Source organism: Synchiropus splendidus, chromosome 19 (genome assembly GCF_027744825.2).
Source record: "Synchiropus splendidus isolate RoL2022-P1 chromosome 19, RoL_Sspl_1.0, whole genome shotgun sequence".
NCBI classification, from domain to species: domain Eukaryota; kingdom Metazoa; phylum Chordata; class Actinopteri; order Syngnathiformes; family Callionymidae; genus Synchiropus; species Synchiropus splendidus.
This window is the reverse complement of record NC_071352.1, coordinates 5221905-5244126: the sequence shown is the minus strand read 5'-3', so window position 1 is coordinate 5244126 and position 22222 is coordinate 5221905. Positions and strand designations below refer to the sequence as shown.

The 22222-nt window shown below is 41.8% G+C and overlaps 2 protein-coding genes and 1 long non-coding RNA gene across 8 annotated transcripts in view; all 3 read left to right on the top strand.

Annotated features, from left to right (window-relative positions):
• The first annotated feature begins 769 nt into the window (after positions 1-769).
• Positions 770-5803, top strand: LOC128751095 (LITAF domain-containing protein-like). Of its 2 annotated transcripts, none has more exons than XM_053851897.1 (5): positions 770-1058; positions 4577-4700; positions 4771-4788; positions 5327-5465; positions 5526-5803. In XM_053851897.1, the coding sequence occupies exons 1-5, from the start codon at positions 1038-1040 to the stop codon at positions 5629-5631; spliced, it is 408 nt and encodes a 135-aa protein (XP_053707872.1). In that variant the 5' UTR covers positions 770-1037; the 3' UTR covers positions 5632-5803. The 2 variants fall into 2 exon arrangements, with proteins under 2 accessions (XP_053707872.1, XP_053707873.1); XM_053851898.1 differs by lacking the exon at positions 770-1058 and adding an exon at positions 3256-3391.
• A 1018-nt stretch (positions 5804-6821) lies between these two features.
• spag9a (sperm associated antigen 9a) lies at positions 6822-21156 on the top strand. 4 transcript variants are annotated; one of them, XM_053852014.1, is made up of 31 exons: positions 6822-7305; positions 8548-8668; positions 9777-9847; positions 9946-10034; positions 10163-10313; positions 11575-11661; positions 12430-12565; positions 12641-12734; positions 12798-12919; positions 13643-13657; positions 13879-13936; positions 14012-14164; positions 14236-14287; positions 14362-14492; positions 14723-14779; positions 15418-15582; positions 15701-15830; positions 15936-16025; positions 16099-16203; positions 16269-16446; positions 16512-16727; positions 17055-17265; positions 17373-17477; positions 17572-17652; positions 17721-17788; positions 17893-18044; positions 18109-18280; positions 18353-18466; positions 19011-19187; positions 19250-19387; positions 19532-21156. In XM_053852014.1, the coding sequence occupies exons 1-31, from the start codon at positions 7006-7008 to the stop codon at positions 19648-19650; spliced, it is 3858 nt and encodes a 1285-aa protein (XP_053707989.1). In that variant the 5' UTR covers positions 6822-7005; the 3' UTR covers positions 19651-21156. The 4 variants fall into 4 exon arrangements, with proteins under 4 accessions (XP_053707989.1, XP_053707988.1, XP_053707990.1 ...); XM_053852013.1 differs by having other exon boundaries at positions 11572-11661; XM_053852015.1 differs by lacking the exon at positions 13643-13657 and having other exon boundaries at positions 11572-11661.
• A 677-nt stretch (positions 21157-21833) lies between these two features.
• The window catches only part of LOC128750769 (uncharacterized), a 64981-nt gene continuing 64592 nt past the window's right edge, over positions 21834-22222 (top strand). For both annotated transcript variants that reach the window (XR_008413200.1, XR_008413199.1), the window contains exons 1-2: positions 21834-21921; positions 22033-22104. This is a non-coding gene — a long non-coding RNA (uncharacterized LOC128750769). The remainder of the gene's footprint in view (positions 21922-22032; positions 22105-22222) is intronic.

Here is a 22222-nt window from a genome sequence, read left to right as displayed (position 1 = left end):
TGGGCCACACGGGGGCCGTGTGAAACTACTATGTCTGAAAGCTACTCAATGCTGAGCAGTTCCCCTCAAATCAAATAAACAAATGGTCAATTTATGTAATAAATATACATGTTGTGACTGAGTCTAAATCTTTAATGTCTATTCTCCATTGTAGGAAGAATAAAGACAATCATATTTAATCTAACACACTTAAAAAAATGAGACACTTTTGCACTGCAAATCATTGAGTCAGCAAAAAATTGAATGTTACATACAGTCGATTGATAAACAGGTTAAACAGAAGATCTGAGTGACCTTATTTAAAAATCTTACCAATAAAGTTGAGTAGTTATTTCAAATATCTCTGTTCAATTCAATTAAATTTGCACAGCAACGGTGTGTATTGTTTCTATTTTTTTTTTTTTTAAGTTCAGGCAGCTAAAAAACCTTAACTGTTGTAGCGGTTTTCTCAATTGTAAATGTACAAATGTTTCATCAAAAAATGTAAAATACTGAATGTAGAAAAACATGGGAAATATATGGATGACTGTGTCAATGTAGCAAAGGTCACTTCCGTGGTTGTAAAGTCTTCTGTAATAAAGATTAGACTGGCAGGAACTGCGGGTGCAGGGAACCCAAGAGTGAGTGGTAACCAGTAGCGAAATAAAAGCAGATCATGACAAATACATCCTTTATTTGTCACGGCAGGAACAATAAAGACAAGCCGATAAAACTAGGTCCATAAATACGTGACTGACAGCTCATTTTGCCATTTCATTTTTGTCATTCACACCACTGGTCTGCATAGCTGAATTGCTTAACAGTACTGTCATTTTGCTACTTCCACTCATACTGATTTAAGCCTCCTATCTTACCACCCTAGTGATGATGGCGGATCCTTAGTGATGTCCCAGGCCAAGCCACTTGCCCTCACTTCCTCCAGACAGTTGTCGCTGTCGTGAAACGAAAAGCAGGGCTGACGACCTGGTTGATGTGTGGAGGACTTGCTTTGTTGGAGTATGAAGTAACTAATGACGGAAGACACTTGATATTCACTGATGTTTGCCTCCTTGTCGCAGGTACTGTATACCGTTCTATATGGACTCTAGTAAAGATAGGGAGCATCGCTGTCTGTCCTGTCAGAAGGTCATCTACATACCCAAGCGTCTTTAAAATACAGATTGTGCATGAAGAAAAACAATTACGACATAAAGCAGAATACAATACGGCAATGCCATTTTCACGACAAACAAATGGGGAAAAAAATTGTTCTTTTTACATCACGATTTGGTGGTTAGGATGTATGATGAAGTTTCTATTTCAATATAAGAAGAAGTAAATCTAATCGCCTCTCTGTGATTGCTTCTTCTGCTCTTCCCAGCCAAGAAATGGTGCCTCACTTTTAGTTTTGACTGTGGGCTCAAGTATTTAAGAATGGAACTTTATTTATAAAGATGTGGAGCATCGCTGTCCGTCCTGGAGACAAGTAGCCTTTTCATTTGAGGTTCCTTGCCTTTTAATGGTTTTCAGTGAGTTGCAGTAGATTCTTTTTCAGGACATATAGTCCTCAACATTGTTAATGCTGAAACATTAATTTCCTATGAATAGCTCACCATTTTTATGATGAATTTAGAATTGTTTAGTTCCTGTTTCTGTCTCTCTCCCTTTCATTTTGAAAAATGTTCTTCCCACTATTATTCATTTAAAATGCCATGTGCCAAAAAATCATTGTTAAAATCTAAACCGAGTGTCTTAACAAATTATTTGATTCTTTATATTGTACTAATGCAAAATGCTTGTTAAGTTTTAAAGCACAATTTGGTAATTTAAGATTTTTTTTTTTTGGTGTCGCCACTGGTGAAAGTGCAACATCAGGAATCGAGCTCGGTCATTTCAACCTGTGAGGAAAACCACCAAACACGCTTTACTGTGAACCTATGAACAAAGACAATGGTGCAGCTTTTCTTCTACCTACATTTTTTCGACCATGGACAAACTGTGGCCAAAGAGTGATCGACTAAACTTCTGGTAATATTTGTGATAGAGGATGTTGCACTTGAACAAACCAGATCATCAACAACTTATATTAATTCATATACATTTTAAGTTGAGCGCTTATCAAATATTAAATGCATTTAATCACAGGTAAATAATTATAAAACATGTATACAGTAATTTCATCACAATGCACATAATAACTTAATGCTGACACCTAGCGGCCACATGACTTCACCGCTTTAGTGCTGTGAGATGTAACTTATTTCAAATGTCGTCAGTTGGTCTCCAAGAAGAGCCTGTGTCAACATTTTAACGCATTCCGCTCCAGTCTTGTGACTTGCTTCATCATGTGATCTGATCATGAGAATCCTTGTTCGGTAAAGATGTCTCACTCTTGTGGATTTCTTTCTGTTGAAATCGAGGGGAGAACATTTGGCCGTTGCTAAAAATACAACATAAACAATGACCTCAACTTTTCTCTACCTCAGGAGAGATAGAAGCAGTGGAAAGAATTTTTTAGAGTAAACTGACGCCTCCGCTGCTGCATGCACCACATAAATAACTTGCAGCATTTGCATTTTGAAAGTTTGGAAATATTTACATGATCGAATGTCACTGATATACTGACCATTAAGGTTTGAAAATGACTTTGTAACGGTTCAACAAAGAATTGAAGCGGAGCTCTTGCAGCAAGAATCCACCTGAGATGATGGCTGGTGTTTCTGTATCAAGATATGAAATGTAATTGTAGTCTGTAATACGCTCTTCTTGCTGTATGAATCAACTACAGCAAAACCACTCAGTCCCAGACAGATGGAGCCTTGAATTAAATTAAGTTTACAACAGAAGCATCAGGACGGTCTTCCTACTTTTGCCTCATCAAGCCTGAAAATAAAGTTCTTTGTTCAGTGCGCAACACTGTTATTCAGAATAAGTTATTCCTGGAGAATGTCTGAACTGTGGAGGAGATTCTGGCATTTCATAATTCTGGGTCATGGCCAGAAAAACAGGAAGTAAGGAGGGTCAAACATCCTAGTATCGTTGTCGATTAAATATGAATAATGGTCTTCATTTTAGCTCAGGTTCGTGACTGTGGTTGATCACATCCAAGTTTCAGTTGGTGCCCACAGACCACATCTTTGCTTTGTCACAAAAGCCACCTCCAGAATGTCCGTACTGGTCACGGCAACTTTGTAACGAACAAAAGAGACTCTATTCTTCTCTGTCTGCTGTTCTTTTCCACACTTGTTTGTTCAGTTTTCATTTCATAGTCTACACATTAGCTCAAAAACAGAACACTCCCTTTGACGTAGAGCAATCGGGAAGTGAGGAGAGGAGGTGGGAGGTTGTGGGTGTATCAGTGGTGCTCCTCCCGTCTGCTTCTTCTCACTTTGCTTGTTCCAACCAAGAAAAGGTACGTGACTTTTGCTACTCAGATGTGCTGATTCAGGGCTCGTGTTGTTATTACATATTTAAGGACAAATCTGAGAGTATTTGGCTTCACTTATATTCCTGTGGTGCTTCCATCCTGCTGGGCGTCGAGTGATGCCAGTGCTGGTGCTTAAGTGGATAATGCAGCTGAGATTGATTTCGGATGGAGTGGCAGCAAATGTAATTTCCCTCTGAGGGGAAAAGAGCTTCATCCTGCCCAAATGTTTGGTTGTTTTTGTGAATGGATTCAAATCTTTTGGTGAAGACTAAAAATATATTGCTTGTTTCACAGCTTGTTAGTATTTCATTTTGAGTTGAACTGGACAATAAATGAGTTGATCTGTGTCTGTCTTTGAAGTAGTTGTCTTAGAAGTACTAGATGGACTAGTTTTTATTGTAGCGAGAGTAGTAGGGCTAACATCGATATCATAGGAAACACAAACAGCCGACCTATTTTGGGATTGATTCCTGAAAGTAATGGGCTAAAGAAAGGTGAAGACGAGAGTGTAGATGGGGGGAACAGGTGGAGAGGAAAGGGAAGCAGTTGAGAGGACAGTGGTGAGATCTTTTGTGGCAACCCCTCATGTGAAATGAAAGACAACAAAGAAGTGAAACGATATTAGTCAGAGATGTTGGGGTGTTATTGGAAGGCCTGATGGTTTGGAGCAGTGGAGAGGGGAGATGGTTGGATGAAGAACAACCGATGAGGACATGAAGAAGGGTCAAGTCAAGGAGGAGGATGCTTGCTTGCTCTGGCAACCCCTGATGAAAAACACTGCTTATGATGGTGGAATTTATATCATTGCTTTTAGTTGTGGCTCCAAAATGCTATCAAACTTGGACAAACTCCACACCACGGGTAAAAGCAAAGGTTTTAAAGCTCGACATTCTAAAGCAATTTCCGATGACGATCCTACAGGCTTTTTCAATACTTTATCAATGTGCTGCTAATGCGTGAGAGGGAGAGGAGGAAAGGAGAGCAGGACACTGACTGGGCGATGGAGAATGCAAGTGGGAGGTCCTACAGAAAAAAGGAGTGGTGGAGACGTTGTTATATAACTAGTTCATTGCGGGGTAAAGAAACGTTTTTTGTTTTTTTTTCAATCAATGTTCTCAGTTGGCAGGCAGCGATGACGGCATACTTCACATCACTTTGCATCTTCTGCAGATGGAAAAAGGTTACGCACCCCAAGAGACGGCTCCAGGCTATCCTGGCCCACCCAGGGGTGCTTACGCCCCACCTCCAGGCTTCTCTCCTGGGCATGTGGCGCACCCCCAAATGGGATACCAAGGTGGTCGTTGCCTTGTTTGTCTCCCTTCAAAACAATTTATATTAATGACAGTTTCTCACTTCAATTTCAGGAGCTCCTGTTCCACCAGGTGAGAGATCAAAAGTTAAACTCCTGTCTCTACAAGAACTGGATTTGGAGTGTTGAGCAATTGTGGGGAAAACATCTGGTTAATTCAGCCTCTTTTTAATTTTCAGTTCCAGTTCCACAGACAGTTGAGAACAAGGAAGTTGAGGAACTAGGCTATGAATTGATCATTTGTGTTCAAGCTAAACAAAAAACGTCTTTGTCGGGGTGAACTGCGCCTTTCAGTCGTTCATACTCATCCTTCATCCTTATATCATCTTGTTTTATATCACATTGTCAAGTGTGAACTTGTGAAACCGTGAACAAAAATACTCTCGATGAACTGAAATTCTATATCAGGAAAAAAAAAAAAAAAAAAACGAGCGTTAGGTGCAGTGCGACTCCTGCTGGATGAAGGGTGTCAGTACGCTTAGTTGCCACCATCATTTGTGCGCCACTCGCCAGTATCATCCTAATATTACTAAAATATTTTTGCAAATAAGCTGAGTGGAATACAAAAATTAAAAGGAATTCATAATTGATAATTTCTGCTTCTTTTCTAGTGATGGTTATGTCGCCTGCACTGGGTGATGTCTCAGGCCAAGCCTCATGTCCTCACTGCCACCAGACCGTAATGACTGTCGTGGAACCCAAAGCAGGGCTGATGACCTGGATGATTTGTGGAGGACTTACCTTGTTTGGGTATGAAATAAAATAAAAGAAGGCGGTTTATATCTGCTGATGTGTCCCTCCTTGTCGCAGGTGTTTCCTCTGCTGCTGTATACCCTTCTGCGTGGACTCTTGCAAAGATACTGAGCATCGCTGTCCGTCCTGTCAAAACATCATCTACGTGTACAAGCGACTTTAAGATATTCGCTAAAAGCAGATTACACATGAAGGGAAAGTACTGTGGCATATATCAGGCAACAGTTTTCTTCCTCTGATCAGTGTTGCTTACTTTTACTATAAAAAGTACTTTGAACCATATACAGGGATGAGCAAACAAATGAACAACAAATAAACAAATCAATGTAACCTTACTTGTTGCAGCTTCATCACAATGTTTGGTGGGTAAAATGCACTTATTGTTAAAGTAATACATGGGTAATAAAAATTAAAGCGGCATTGTCACAATCGGAAAATTCTCAAGTGCACAGGATTGTAATTTAGTTAACAACCTTGTTCTCACACACATTCACCCAAGCACTGACTCATGCTTCCTGACTGACAGAGCTCATAAGGACGCCTCTCCTGACTTAATTTGGCTCAAAAGTCAAAGACACACCCCCATTTCTTTTATCAACCAGGTTGACTCTGTCAACTCTGTCTCTGTTTTATGCACTCATTCACTCACTGTGTACAACACCTGACATGCTTAATCCCTGTCAGTACATCGTGTATTATCCAGCCATAATGTAAGATCACCTTAACATTTCTCCTGATTTGTAAAAGAAAGCAGTTTAATCTTTGGTTTACAGTTATAAAGCTAGATATTTCCTAGCTGCCTATGCTAACAATGCTAAGTATTCATGGAACAATCTATTGTTGGATTAAAATAGCAATAATGCAAATCTACTTATTTGAACTTCTTCTTGAGATAAATACATTTTTATTTAGTCAAGAATGAAACATTAATATGACGTAACATAATGACGCAATCACGCGACAACTCAGCTGTTGTGGTGATGCATTCACATGCACATGCACATGTAGGAAAATATCCTTTTTTGCGTCCTCAAGCCCATAAAGAAGCGCGACGTTTACAAAAAAAAAAAAAAAAGATTGTATGGTTTTGCGTATATTGAAGACTTTTAAATTCCTGCATAATTATAGTTTTTTTTGCGACTGCATAGGGTGAGTCTGCACTGGGGACGCTGGAATCTATCATATACCGCTGCTTGCCGTATTAAATTGAGAAATATATACATTAATAGATGCATTATATGTTTGCTGTGTTTAGATTTTATTAAGTATCGGTTGATTTGAACCGGACTTGTGGCCATCCTTTTGTTTTGTCGTGTCATTGGGCATGGGAATCACGACGAGGAGGATGCACTTGAATGCAGCATGGGATGAGCGAGGGAAGGAGAGGAAGGGAGACACGTAGCCTGTCAACAGTCCAGCGCTCCGTTATCCCAAATGTGTCCGTTTATTCAATATATTTTTTGATCAATTGAGCTGTCGGGGTGTTCCGAGGTGTGCTAGAGGACAGCCGCCGTGATTTATTTGAGCAACGGACAGAATGGAGCTTGACGACGGAGTTGTGTACCAGGACGACCCGGGCACATCAGCGATGATGTCTGAGCGGGTATCGGGCCTCGCTAACTCCATCTACCGAGAATTCGAGAGACTCATCGGCAAATATGACGAGGACGTGGTGAAGGAGCTGATGCCGCTGGTGGTAGCCGTCCTGGAGAACCTGGACTCGGTGTTCGCCGAGAACCAGGAGCACGAAGTGGAGCTGGAGCTGCTGAAGGAAGACAACGAGCAGCTCATCACCCAGTACGAGCGGGAGAAAGCGCTGAGGAAACACGCCGAGGAGGTGAGCAGGGCCCCGGGAGTCAGACGTGATTCCTGCTAGCAGCAGCCAGCGCAGGAGCCGGAGTGACACACATATGTAAACAAAGCACGCGAACCTGCTCGATTAGCTCGTAGAGCTAAGTCCCGTGTGTCTCGCTCAAACAAAGCATCGAACACAAACACACCTGTCTGTCATCGACCACATGAAACTGAAATCACGGCAAAATGACTCAGCAGTTTCAGCCCAACCAAGAGTTAAAAAATACACGCAACGTTCACAGCTTGCATTCAAATGGTAGTCAGCTAAAAGTGTAGCTTCTGTTTGTTTCAACAGAAAGAGAGGAGAGTGGTCCAAATGCTGTCCAGGTGACGCAGAGTTGTGATTCCTGTAGCTTCTGGCGTGAAAAAGAGCGTGTAAAAACCCTAGTGTTCCAAGAGGTCACAGTTTGCTCTCATTTTCTGCAAGAAAAAAAAAACACTGAAATGACCAACACATGATGATGGACAGACTTACAGACAAGGTTTTTTGGGAGTCACCCTGGACCGTGATGTTTTTTGATGATATAGTGATTCGTGTTGAGAACTCGGTGTCAGGAGTTGTGGGAATCTTTTAGGACCCTTATAGTGCGCACACTGCTCACCATTGTGGCATGTAGAAGCAAACACAGACGTTATTCCGGGTCATGTGATTCTTTGTCATAAGGAGGCAGGAAGACAATGCTCCCCTACGTCACCCACTTTTTTTTTACCATGCTCACTTCTTACCTTGTAAAATGTAGGTGTTTCCACATATTGATGAGTCGTGGAGATATTTCATCAGTCTTTCAGTCTGATGAAAATTAAACACTGAGCCACTGGCCTGAATAATTAATGACATTGACGACCGTATGAATTTCAATCATTATCGGTCACTTTGGAGGCTGTTTCATCAGGACATGATACGTTTACTTTTCAAGGCTCTCAACACTGTCTTCTGAATATTCTGGCTCAAAGTGCTGTGGAAAGTAAATGCCAGTCTTGATAGAAATGTGTCAGAATTCCCATGCATCCTGTCAGTTTTGTCAGCAGTGGAGAATAGCACTTTAACATGCTTGACAGGTCATTTTAGCTATTCCAGTTACCACTATCTGTGGCCCTTGAGGCAGAAGGCTTGAGAGAACCACGCTGACACATTCTAAGCAATGTGGAAAAAGAGAATCCAGGGATCATTACAGTGAGTGAGGAAGAAGTGTAGTATTCATGGCAACTCATGTTTTGTGTGCAGAAATTCATCGAGTTTGAAGACACGCATGAACAAGAGAAAAAGGATCTTCAGACTTACGTGGATAGAATGGACTCAAATGCCCGACAGCAAGAGCTCAAGATCAAGAACTATGCGGACCAAAGTAAGCAGAAAGTTTCTCGGAAAGCTTGACCAGTTTGCCTCTGTTGGGTTTATTCTGAAGTGATCTTTTATTAATTTATTATTTGTATTAAATAAAGAACTAATGAGAGTTACATTAGCACTCAGCATTTTAATATTAATACAGTAGCAGAAGTACTTTTTCTATTGTATTTCCTCAGTTCTTGTCTGTACTTGCTGTTTATAGAAGTAGCTGGTGATCATCATTTCATCTACATATGATTCCAACTGAGCTTCCTTGGTCTCCATCAGACCAGGATGACTTTAATGAGATTATAGGATTTCTGATATTCCCATCCTCCTAATACGACGGTGCATCACCGCCCATCTTGTTGGTGGATTAAGAAATGGAAGCAAAGCACTGGGATGTAGCTGTTGAGTCCCATTCAAAAGAGCGAATTTACATTCTGATGCGCTTAACGCACCAAAGCCGGTTTGAGTGAGTTATTAAATACTGTGAACAGAAATACGACCGAAGCTCACTGTTGCGAAGTGAGCTTTGTGACGTTTCCTCTTCATATTATCCCCGAGATTATTTGACATTACGGTGATGGAGACATTGTTTGGCTTTACTATAGAACCAGATGGAGGTCCAAGCTGCTGTTGCCTGGTTGACTTCATGTTTCATCTATTCCTGGTGTGTTAGAGTGGTTCACACTAAACTGTCATAGCGCAATGATCTTATTATCACTTAGTAGTTACTGTAATTGTATCTGTCTTGTAAAGTCTGTACCCAACAGGGTTTACCGGTAGGTGTGAATTATTATCCGGATGCAACATCAGTCACGGCTGATTGTGAATACACTATAACATTTTGGATAGTAAGATAATTATAGTGAGATGTGTCCCAATTTTCTGGTAGCAATGTGCTTTATACAGTAGTGGAGCAAGTCATATATTTTTATTTTTGTCCATTTATATTTTTGTCTGGCGTCCAGCCTGACTGCAACCTATTGGAGTACTTACAGTGGGAAAAATAGACAATATTTAAGACAAACTACTACTACTATAACTGTTCTAGAAGTGGCTTGTGTTGCTGAAACTATTTGAAGATGAATGATGCAAATGAACAGCAGATGGTTGCCTGTAAGTCGGCAGGTTAGAAGAACGAGAAATGGAGCTGAAGAAGGAATACAACTCCCTCCACCAGCGACACACAGAGGTAAGATGATGTGGGGGGTGGAATAGCGGAAATAAAGGAAGGAAGGGCTGTAAACAACAACATTCCTGACGTGACCCGCTTCTGGCCCTTGGTCGCAGATGATTCACAACTACATGGAACATGTGGAGAGAATCAAAATGCAGCAGATTAATGAGAGCTCAGACTCTGGCAACGTTGGCAGAGTCAGGTGAGTGAAATTCAGGTCCCAAATTAATTAATAAATGAAATAAAGGCAAAACAAAGAGGCCCAGAGTCATATATGTGAAGAGAATGTTTCCGTCATGAAGCAAGACTGTGTTCTCTATCGCCCTCTAGACGAGAGAGGCCTCTGTCTTTGGGGATTTTTCCGTCGTCTGGTGGGACATCTTTGCTGATCCCGGACTCTCAGACCAGGGCAGAGACGCCAAATACCGAGGGTTGGAGGTTCAGTGACTCCAAACAGCAACGGTCCAACACCAGCCTCAAGGTCAGCAAGATCCCGGTTGCTTTGGTTTTCCTAGCTGAAGGTAATAAGTGGCGATGTCAACTGTAAACTTTCCTATAGCTTTGTACCCCTTAACTGAATTTTACTTAATGTTTCGGGGGTTTCAGTTGGCCATGTGTTGTGGTAAAGGTTAGAGTCTTCTAGAGCTATAGGAGGAACATAGATGCAGTTTCATCCTCTGCTCTCATTGCTGAATGTTAGAAGAGATTTTGCCTTGAATCCACTTAAAAATAGACCCTTTGACTGGCCCTGGATGTGTTTATGGCTGGTGACAAAGACCTCTTTATTTCCAAACACCCTAATGAATATGCATATTTTCTCTTTGCCCGCTCTGGTTAGAAGACATAACTTAAGCCAGCAAATTACGTATTCAAATTGTATTTTAAATGTGAGCCGGCATTATTGACAACTAAAAATAAAGCCAGCGAGTTACTATCCGGCACATGTCTGTGCAATTTATGGACCTTGCTGCGGGTGGCCTGTTTAGTTCACACCACCGCTGCTTTTTTTCATGTTTTTATTTGTTTTTTGTGTGTCATAACTGGGACATCAGCTTGGTGTTGCAGTGCATGATGGGAGAGATGCTGCTGCATGGCTTGGAGCCACTCAAAGAAGACAGAGAATTCTGAATGGTTCTTATGTAATCAGTGCTTCCATCCATGAGCAGCTTTGATGTTTAAAAGACAAAAATCGTGTTGGAGAGATGGATCGAATTGTGTTTACAGTGATGAAAACTTTTCTGGTAATGTTCCTTCACATTCAAATTGGAGTTGCAGTTGCAAGAAGATCACGGCTGTTTAAACAGAGCTTGGAACGGCTGTGTCTCTTTTTTCACACCCTTCTTTATTCACTTTTTGAAAGAATTACATTTCCATCCCAGATCAAAGTAATGTGTATTTTGAGTGCTTATTGTCCCATCATTCTGAACAACCACTACTCGTCAAAGATTTGTCCCAGAAATCCATGAATTAAGCAGTGTTCCCTACAGTTTTAATGGGAAATGGGACATATTTGTTCACTTATTGCACATAAAAAAACAATTCTATAACCATAAAATCTATCTAAACCCACCTATACATATTCGTTGTCTTAAAAGGACAACTTGCACATGAGTAAATGCTGCACCTTTCTTAACACAACTTTCCCATCCACTTCACTGCACTGGTCTGGGTGCTTGCGTCTCTGCTGAACTGCTTTTTCGCGCACACATGCTTCATCCTATCTCTCCCCGCTCCCCAAGCAGTCGGACTTTGCTGACCCCCCTCAGGAAAGAGAGGGTAAGGGTGCACAGGACCCTTCTTGGGGGAATTCACTGGCTGACGACTGCAAGGTAGTTGGATGAGTGGCAGCTAGTCATCGGCCTGCGTCGGCTTAGCGCAACATTCTTTGTGCTTCTGTGTGTTTCTAGAAGACCAAACAATTGTCTGTGTGCTTCTCACAACCATTTAGGGCCTGATGGAACCATATTATAGCCAATACTATTGCTAAGAAAACATGGTTTCATCTGGCCGTTGCTTTAAATCTCATTTTTGCATGCCGTCAACTTCACATTTGAGATGCTGCTTTGCATTTAGCGCTCCATCATGTACACTTAGTGTAGTTTCACTGTAGTGTTCTCTCATTTGCTCACTTTATTTTGTCTGTTCAGTAGATATCCACCATGATGTTTCCTCTCTCTGTGTTGTAGCCAGGAGGTGACTTGTATATTGTTGCCTAAATGATCGTTTTCTTTGTTTTATCGGAAGACAATCTGGTTTGTTATCATTATATTGACAATGTGCCGTTAAAATGTATTTTTAAATCTATATTTCAATGATATTTAAAGTAGTTTTTGTACGATTATACAAGCTTGATAAGTCTGTCCAAGTATAGCTGCTAATCTATGTAGTAGTAATTCTGTTTTATTTTTTGGTTTAACTACTTATTTTCTGTGTCAGTCTTGGTATGATGTTTGTGTTGTGAGGTGCATGTGTCAGTGGTCAGTGTTGCATTTTTTTTTAGCTTCGCTGTTAGCTTATGTGTCGTTTGCATTCATCGCCTTTCTGTGTTTTTATTTCGCTCCTGTGTGGTCTGTTAAAGCATGTCGCGTTTGTTGCAGGATGAACTGTCAGACTTCACTGGCTCCAAGTCAGCCACGCCGATGTCTACCACTGCCTCCGACATGGAGCGGGAAGATGGGAGCTCCAGGAGCACGGAGGTCCAAGCCGCGCCAGGGACGAGGTCCATATCAGTCGGTAGGAACAAGATCCGGGCATGTGTTTCACAGAGTCATTGTTTTTCAGTTTTGCTTAAGTTTTTTTTCTCTGCAGGTTTGCCTGATAAGGAGGACAGCTCAGACGTGCAGGACATCATCGAGTCCACTCCAGAGCTTGACATGGATCTCAGTGGCTACAAGGCTTGCAGGTGGCGCTAAAGTCTTGACGTTTGAAAACCAACTTCACATGAACCTGCCCTTCTTTTTTTCAGTACTCCCACTAAAGGCATTGAGAACATGGCGTTCGACCGTAACACAGACTCTCTGTTCGAGGAGCTGTCCTCTGCTGGAACTGGGCTCATTGGAGATGTGGATGAAGGAGCTGACCTGCTGGGTGAGTCTGAGACTCACATTTCAGTTTGCCTTATTTAGTCTCACTCAAATACCCTACCGGCACTTCAAAACATCTGAGATAGATTGGCGCTCTGACCACCTGACTTTACGTCTCTGCAGCCCCTCCAGTCCACCAATGTCCCCCATTTTTAAGCGTACTGATCACTAGACTCAGATCTTCACAGGTTGTTAAAAACCTGTAGTTATTTGTTGTGTGACACTCTACAATTCTGCCTCACTTTTTACAGCAGAGCTCTTAAACATGTCTCTTTCTCCCATCTCATCCCCTTGCTCTTACCCATAATCCCAGTGGAGTACTCCGGTGTGTATGACCTCCAGACTTTTCTTAAGATAAAGTATCTCACCACGGCTCCTCCTCATTAAAAACAAAGCAGTTTTAATGACTAGTTTTCCGTTCAGTACCCACTTAAGACACAGAAATTTCAAGGTATTTTTTTTAAAATGCATGAATTAAGCGAGTTTATTTTCTTCATTTGAACTGATTCACAAAGTGGCCTAACTTAATTTCCTTTTTTTTACAGCTTCAAAGTATTCTTTGCCCTTGTGTTTTGTGTTCTCCTCCCTATGATTATATCTGAACCAAGCAGCATCTTTTGGCTTGAAGAGTCTGTCATTTTTGGCCATTCCACTGTCTCAATCTGTATCCATCTCTTTCTCTTTTCCCTATTCTTTCCGCCTGACATGGATTGCATGGTTATCTCAGACCTTAGTTTGATTGGTAAGACCTCACCCTCTGTGTCCATCCTTCTCCTGCTAGTCCTGTGTTTGTGCTTAAGTCTAGTTAGTGTAGACTAGTGTCATCTAAGTTTTGTGTGTCCTGTGCTTGATTATAATGATAATTGATGGTGTTAGTGCTTCTAGCCATTAGCTCCAGCCCCACTGTTTGCTGTTATGCCTTTGTGATGAAAGGGTATATCATTTATGTCTCTATATTCTCAGGTATGGGCCGGGAAGTTGAAAATCTCATCCAGGAGAACTCTCAATTGATGGAAACGAAGTATGCACAAAAAAAATTTGCTTTTATTAAAACCAGAATGGCAGTGTTATTCTAATGCTATTATTACCTCTGCAGGAACGCTTTGAACGTAGTGAATAAAGACCTGATATTGAAAGTGGACGAGCTGACGTGCGAGAAGGAGATGCTGCAAGGGGAGCTAGAAGCGCTGCAGCAGGCCAAGAACAAGTTGGAGGAGAAGTTCAGAGAAGTGGACGAGGAGCTGAAAAAGTGAGTGGCGGGAGGAGAGCAGTTTAAATATCAAGGCAACAATCTTATTAGAGCACATTGCTATGTTCCAGAGTCCGGGTGGAGATGGAGGAAGTCAAACAGAAAAGTAAAGATGAAGAGGATGTAAGTTGTTCTTCAAAACAATTGCCAACTTTTATTGATGTTTTTCTGTGCGAGTAAATGTTGTGGTTCCACAGAGTGACGTACCCACGGCCCAGAGGAAACGCTTTACCCGGGTAGAGATGGCCCGAGTTCTGATGGAGAGGAACCAGTACAAAGAGAGGCTGATGGAACTGCAGGAAGCTGTGAGGTGGACCGAGATGATCAGGTAGGAAGCTAATGCATAAAAGCTGAATTACATTGATTTTTATGTTGCTGTTGAAGACTGGGTTACATTTAAGTCATCATCCAACTAGCATCATACGTTTTTAGCTGTATGCTGTAATAGCTAAATGTGCAATATATAATTTGCTATGTTTGTGTGAGTTACATTACAGCAGCTAGAATCATTGTTTTTTTCTTTTTATTCACTTGATAAAATGTCGCCTCCCTCTTTAGAGCGTCGAGGGAAAATCCAGCTCTAACGGAAAAGAAGAAATCCAGCATCTGGCAGTTGTAAGTTCCTCCAAAATTTGATGTCCAATTTCCCCCGATTTTATTTTCTCAATAATCTAAGTTTCTTTTCTCACCCTTTCATCTGGAATATGCTTTTGAATTGGCAGGATTAGGTAAATAATGTTTCGGCTGTCTTTAATTCGCCTGAGCTATTCGATGGTTCTGACTTGATGTGGTCCAACTCACGGTTCTCAGTGCATCCGTTGCCAAAAACTGCCCAGACATGATTCCCCTTGTGCCCTGGGCGCCTGTCTCCTGCCTGCTGTTCTCCTTTTGATGTCCTTCCATCTCCGTCTGCTCAGGGCAGCCTGGAGAACACTTCTTCCTCAGAACTGGAAAAAATGTGTTTTTTTTTCCTTTTGTTCTGAAAATTGTACACCTTTTTGTATTTTTAATTTAATATTTATGTATCAAATTCAATACAGAAGGTTTGATTCAGACAGGAGAAGTTCTTAATTTAGATTTTTTTTTGTTTGAGTGCTATATTAGTTGCATAGCATTCTTGACGAAAGCTTACCCAGCATGCATAAAATCACAGTGAAGTCAATGTTGTGCGGTGGATTTGTGACCCCTCCCTCACCTCTCCTTGCACTCCTGTCTGCTCTCTTCCTTCTCTTGTCTCTCTGTGACGTGTCCAGCTTCAGCAGACTCTTTAGCTCCTCCTCCAGCTCTCCACCGATGAAGAAGATTGAGTCCCAGTCCAATGTCAAGTACAATGCACCGGGTGGCTTGGTGAAAAGAAGCAGCACCTTCTCACAGTTCCCCACTGAGAAGTCCAAGACTTTCGACTTCCTCAATGAAGAGTGAGTGATTTTATGAAGCTATTTCTTCATCAAAACCTTTTGCAGTTTATGAGCAGGTTATTAAACTAGTTTGCAACATTGTCTTTGCAGTAAGAAAAATGGTTTCTTGTCTTTATAGAAAGGATTTATGTAGCTCACCTTCACGTAAAGAACAGAAGCGAGCGCAGTACCGTCAGGTCAAGGCTCACATGCAGAAGGAGGATGGACGAGTGACCGCGCATGGCTGGAGTCTTCCTTGTAAATATAAGGTGAGAAAGGGAATTTCAAATCCAAGATGATGTTAAATCCATGATATATTCATCTAAGATCAACTTAAATGGACATCATTGTGAATCTTGAAATGTGTTTGACAGGCCACAAACGGAGCTCAGACAGAGAGCAAAATCAACTTGCCCGTGCCTGTTTACCTGAGACCGCTGGAGCAGAAAGACACCTCCATGAAGGTGCACATATGAATACCTGATTGTTTAAGGAGGTTTAATCCTAACACTTTGTGTGCATGGATTTATTTTCCAGCTGTGGTGCGCTGCAGGAGTCAACCTCACTGGTGGGAAGACAGACCTGGTGAAGCAGACGAAAGGGTCGCAAAATAGTCTGGACCTGCTGGAGTCAGACAGCAAGGTCAGTCTGGTTGTTCCACTGCTTCCAAGACCTTTTGTCAACCGTGTTTTGCGTCTCTGCTAAAGGATGCGGAGCAAGAGAAGGAGCTGATCATTCAGGACGAAATGTCCAGTCGGGTTTGGGTTTGTACCAGCACACACTCCTCCACCAAAGTTATGGTGCTGGATGCGACGCAGCCCTCGGAACTGCTGGACAGCTTCTATGCCTGCAACACCCACGTCGTCTGCATTGCCAGCGTCCCAGGTCGGTGCCAGCACCTTTAAATGGATCAATGTTTGACACTTACATTTAAATTTCTTTTCCCACAGGTGTGTTAGAAAGCGATTATCCCGCCGGCGAGGAGGTTCCTCAAGACCTGGACGCGACTCAGAGTGACAGAGTGTCTCTGGCGGGGAGCGTCGCCAGCGTGGGCTCCACTGGCAGCGATGGTGCGATGGCGACTGAGGGAACCACCGCCATCCCACAGACGGCCCACTCGGGTGCTTCCGACCAGCCCGCTGAACATGTTGTCATCTCTGGATCAGGTTGTTTATTTTGAATATTTGTGTCATAGGGAGAGCTTCATTTTCATTATTTATTATAGGTGTATTCTATAATTTTAAATACAAACATAAATTATTTCACCTCATGATTATTATATTCAATCTCTAAGATGTTCTTTTTGTGTTCAACATTCCATTTAAATTTCTACACAATTTTTTTCTGTGGTCAATTATTTTATAGCTTAAATCTCCTAATATTTATTTTTATGGTATTTTTCCTCAAAGCTTTTTACATTTTCACCATCTAATTTGACTGAATTAAACAGAGGCTTGTTTCGTTTGCTAAATGAGCGACTCTCTGACCCACAGCAGAGATTTCTCGACAGACCAGTCCATCAGACGACGCCGTTCTTCCCGCAGAAGAGGCCACAGAGGCGACTGAAGCGAATGCCGGGATGGGTGAAGATGGAGAGGATGACCAAGCGGCCGATCCGAACCAACCTGGAATCTATACTGAACATGTGTTCACTGACCCGCTTGGTGTCGGACCCACGGACGCTTCTCCTGTTGACACAAAGGGGTCAGAACTCATGTATCTCTGTCTATCTAAATAGTTATCAGAGGAATTGTCTTCCCATATTTCCATATATAGCCAGTAATAACAGTTCATTGTTTCTTTGTCCTCAGTGGCTCCACGACTTCTTTGCTTGAAGACTCTGACTTGTCTGTCGGGGAGGTCCAAAGGATGAGCAGTGCTCTTCCCACCATGTGGCTGGGAGCTCAGAATGGCTGGTATGTTAAGCACCACTAGATGGTGCTGTAAAACTATTACTATTACCGTTGTGCAAATTTCAGCTTTCTGCATGGTAAACTTTTTTTTTTCTAGCCTCTATGTGCACTCGTCTGTGGCTCGATGGAGGAAGTGCCTCCATGCCATCAAGCTGAAAGACTCCATCCTCAGCATAGTGTGAGTGGAATCTCGTCATCCCGTACTGTTGCATGAACGAGGAATTCTAATATTGTTGTTGGTTTCAGACATGTGAAAGGGAGGGTCCTCGTAGCCCTCGCTGATGGGACACTAGCAATATTCCACAGGAGGATTGGTGAGTTTTGGAATTATTTTTGAAAACACTTTGAAACTGAAGTGTTTAAATATGCAAATCAATTAAAGTTCTTAAGTGTCTGAACTCTTTGTGTCATTGTCAAGGAGACGGCCAGTGGGACCTCACAAACTATCACCTGCTGGATCTGGGCCGGCCGCACCACTCCATACGCTGTATGACAGTGGTCCACGACAAAGTATGGTGCGGCTACCGGAACAAGATCTACATCATCCAGCCCAAAGCTATGAGAATAGAGGTAGAGTCGCTTGTTCGATTCATCTGTGCAGGAGTTTTAATGGTCTTGTCTTTTCTTTGAGCAGAAGTGTTTCGACGCCCATCCTCGCAAGGAAAGCCAGGTCCGGCAGTTGGCCTGGGTCGGAGACGGCATCTGGGTTTCCATCCGACTGGATTCAACTCTCAGATTATTCCATGCACACACATATCAGCACCTCCAGGATGTGGACATTGAACCTTACGTCAGCAAGATGCTCGGTACACAGCTCACTTCCTGCTATAACTTCATTTGAACATGCCTTTGAACCTTTGCACGTGTGTGTGATCCAGGCACCGGCAAACTCGGCTTCTCTTTCGTGAGAATCACCGCACTGGTTGTGTCCTGCAATCGACTCTGGGTGGGAACAGGAAACGGCGTGATCATTTCCATCCCATTGTCTGAAGGTAGGCTGCCGCTATATGCATGTACAGATAGATAGATCGAGATAGATTTTTTGATCTTTGAAACTTTTATAAATTAAATAAATTCAGTAATCCCTGTGCACTGGAATTTCTGTTTTATCATCTGAAAAATATGAAACGTCTCATGTTAAAAATGAAATGGATATGATCTGGTGCTGTTTTATAGATAATACACCACAGTACAGCCACAATAAGGTGTTTCAAAATAAATAGCAGGTTATTTATTTATTTTTCATCTTTCTAGTGTTACATTTTGATTCATTGGACAATGGATGGGTCAGTAGCGCGCTCAAACTTGCTTTGTTAATTCCAAAGGCTATATGTTTCGGTTGCCATGGCAACCACTTTTCTTCTCTGTTTACATTTCCCTTGTAACCTTGAGGGTTCTTTGACAAAAGATAAGTCGGTTGCCATAGATACCAGCGGAGCAGCCAGTGCTGTCGAGACCTAATTTTTGTTTATTTAATAAATCATCATGTCAGGAAGTAATATGGATGCTAGAGTGACGATGAGGTTTGTCATTCAGCCAACAAGACATCAGGCGGTGTGTCCAATCGTCCTGGCAGCGCTGTGCGGGTCTACAGCGATGAGGGGGGAGACGGGGCAGCGTCAGGCAGCTTTGTGCCGTACTGCTCCATGGCCCACGCACAACTCTGTTTCCACGGTCACCGAGACGCCGTCAAATTTTTCGTAACTGTGCCAGGTGAGTACAAAACAGTGGCCAAGGATTCAGTGGCTTCACATGATGGGAGTTTGTCCTCGCAGGTCAGGCAATGCCTCCTCCAGGCAGCGCCGACTCTGGCTCCGACGACCCTCCGTCAGAATCCTCTGACTCTGTCACGGCAGAGTCCAAAACCTTCCTGGTGATGAGTGGAGGAGAAGGTTACATTGACTTCAGAATGGGTGAGTGTCCATAGATATGTCGGTGAAGACATGTTGCTGAGGCTGAGAAGAGCCTCTGGTCTCAGTGGGGTTCATCTCACTTCTTCTCTACATGATCATTGGTCCTGTCAGAAACTGCCTTTTCACGCTCATATTTCCCTGCAGGTGATGAAAGTGGAGAACTGGACGGACTGTCAGAGCAGACAGGAAGTCAGCATTCAGCGCCCACCAAGGCGGAGCGCAGTCACCTCATCGTCTGGCAGGTCACCACGTCTCACGATTGACATCATCTCAGTGTGGCGTCTGTGCTGGGGCCCGCACGCCCTCCTGCATGGCCATTTTCTTAACCTCCTTTTATTGATTGTTACCGATGCCTGAGTAGTGGATGACTTTGTAAAGAATTATTTTTAGTCCATATTTTGTACATACTTTGTGTTCAAGGATCCGTCCGCTGTCCCACTGACCGCAGGGTTGCATGCTGGGAAAGCTGTTGCACACGAGGAAGGGCGGCGTTGAACCACACTGTTCGGCTTGAAAAGGGAATCAGGAAGCTTTGTTTCAAAACAAATATATTTTGTAATATACACATGACAGATTTGTACTCATGAGTGTGTGAGAGTGTGTGTGTTCCCTCCCACCCCAATGATCACTACTCACAAACCTATATAAGTCACTGTAACAGCAAAATGTTGAACTGATTGTCTTATTAGCTGCTATTATTAGAGGGATTATTATTAGTTTTAGGACACTGCACAGAACAAAAGTGGTGCACAGACATTTACTCAGTTTCAAGTAACCCTTTAATGATGTAAATTGCAGCCCATCCGATCTGTCTTCTTAACAAATGGTTGCACTGCTGGTGAATCATACGTCTGCTTAGCCACTTCAAGTCCTTGAAGTTGCTTTGTTTATCGTGGGCAATTGGCACTTTAAAAATGTACTTCTCATTTCTCTTCTCATTTCTAACAAGCAAAGCATCTCACAAGTAAAGTAGCTAGTTCCCTATTGGGCATTGTAGGGATTTAAAAGGTGAAACATATCTCAAAAGAGCTAAATTTTAGGTTATTTATAGGGTCAATGGTGTCTTGGTGGTGCTTCGCAATGAAGTTTCGGGTGCATTTTATTATTCTAAAATAATTTGTGGGTCATTTATTCACATTCCATTTTTAACGTATCAGACAGGGATGCGATCTCTGATGAAGTCTTATTTTAAAGTCTCACTTGGGGAAGTGGTGGAATTTATTTTTCAGTGTAGCAGTTCACCTTCAGCCTCATCATTCCTTATGAAGTATTTTGTTTTTGCACTCTGATGTATGATCAAATGTTCAGTTTCTTTGCCCAAGATTTCATTATTTTATCTAACTTTTTTATTGTGTTTCTCGCCATTCCAGTATTTATTTGTTTTACGAACCAACGCCGGTTCAGAATGTAATTTCCTGCGTGAGCATTGTAAACAAAGTAGTGCGAGTTTACATGATTGTTCCTTTTTTTAAGGTCAGATCAAGAACAATAACACATGTGCGAAGCTATGCATGTTTTTTTTAAGACACTGCAGCTGTCTCTTGTTATTGCCACCGTTTTTGGTGGTGCGTGTGTGTGTGAGTCGACAGTGTACAGTGTGCTTCTGTTCATAAAATGTACAGTACTTTCTCCCTCTCTGTCCATCTCAAACACCCACATGTGACCGTCTTCTCTGGTTGCCATAACAGCGGTTCCTCCAGGTCCATGTTTTCATCATAGCCTTATTTTTAATCAATTAAATCTGTTTCATGGAGAACATACATGTCTTTTTTGATTGATATTGATGGGAATATTTGTTTTGAGTATGGTCTGTTTGTCAGGTATCGTTTTCATTCCAATTTTTGTCTTAAAGTGAGTTATAAGTGTCAATAATATTCAGTATGTGGAGACTAAATGTAATTTTACTAATTTCAATATGACAATTTAATCATACTTTTTAAACAATTCTGTATTTTTATTTTACGAAAGTAGAAATTGCTTTTTTTTTCTTAAGTAAGTGAACCACAAAGAGCATATTAAAATATGCAATAACACTACAGAACGTTTTCAGTCACGCGTATCAAAATAGAACATTTCCTGCAGATGGCGCTGTGTATTTGCGTACGCTTATTAGCCGCTTCATGACGTCATGAGAAATGTCAGCATGAGAAATTAAATCATAGAACCTGAAGTATCCCGTTGTGTTATGCAAAATCATACAAAAACAAATAGTTATATTATACTTTGATTTGCAACGCAGCTGACTAGTATGTGGCTCATCTGGGGAGAGATAGAAAGCTCCACATTGTAGAAGCGTCTGATAAATTAAACCATTAATTCCCGTCTTTGAAATTACTCGGACCCTGTATTGACCGCTTTTAATATGCATATGAAATTATTTATCAATGCGTCAATTCACTTCTTTTATTTTGAGGTCATTTCTATATTTGACCCTACTACTGAACTACTTCCGGGGCACGCGGGAAACTCAAATTTGTGTAATGTTTAGCCCGTGAAATACTAGACTGAATAGGGACAAAGTGAGCCGACAAAAGGTATATCAACAATGTTTATTGGAAACACTTGTGTTCTCTAGTCCAAAAAAAGTTCTATATTTATAACTAATGAAGTGGTCCAGCTAATTTGTCCTCTAACTGCTGTAATAGAACGAACTACGACAATCTCGAAAAGTGCCATGTCATCGTCCGTCATTGCGCCTCAGTGGACGGGGGAACGAGGTTTGACTATTATAATTTATTTTTACTTAATGACAGCTTTTATGCCTGGTTATGGTTGTGTCAGTGGTTTATCTTCTTAATTTTAGTTTTTCACAATTTAGTATAGCATGTTGTTTTT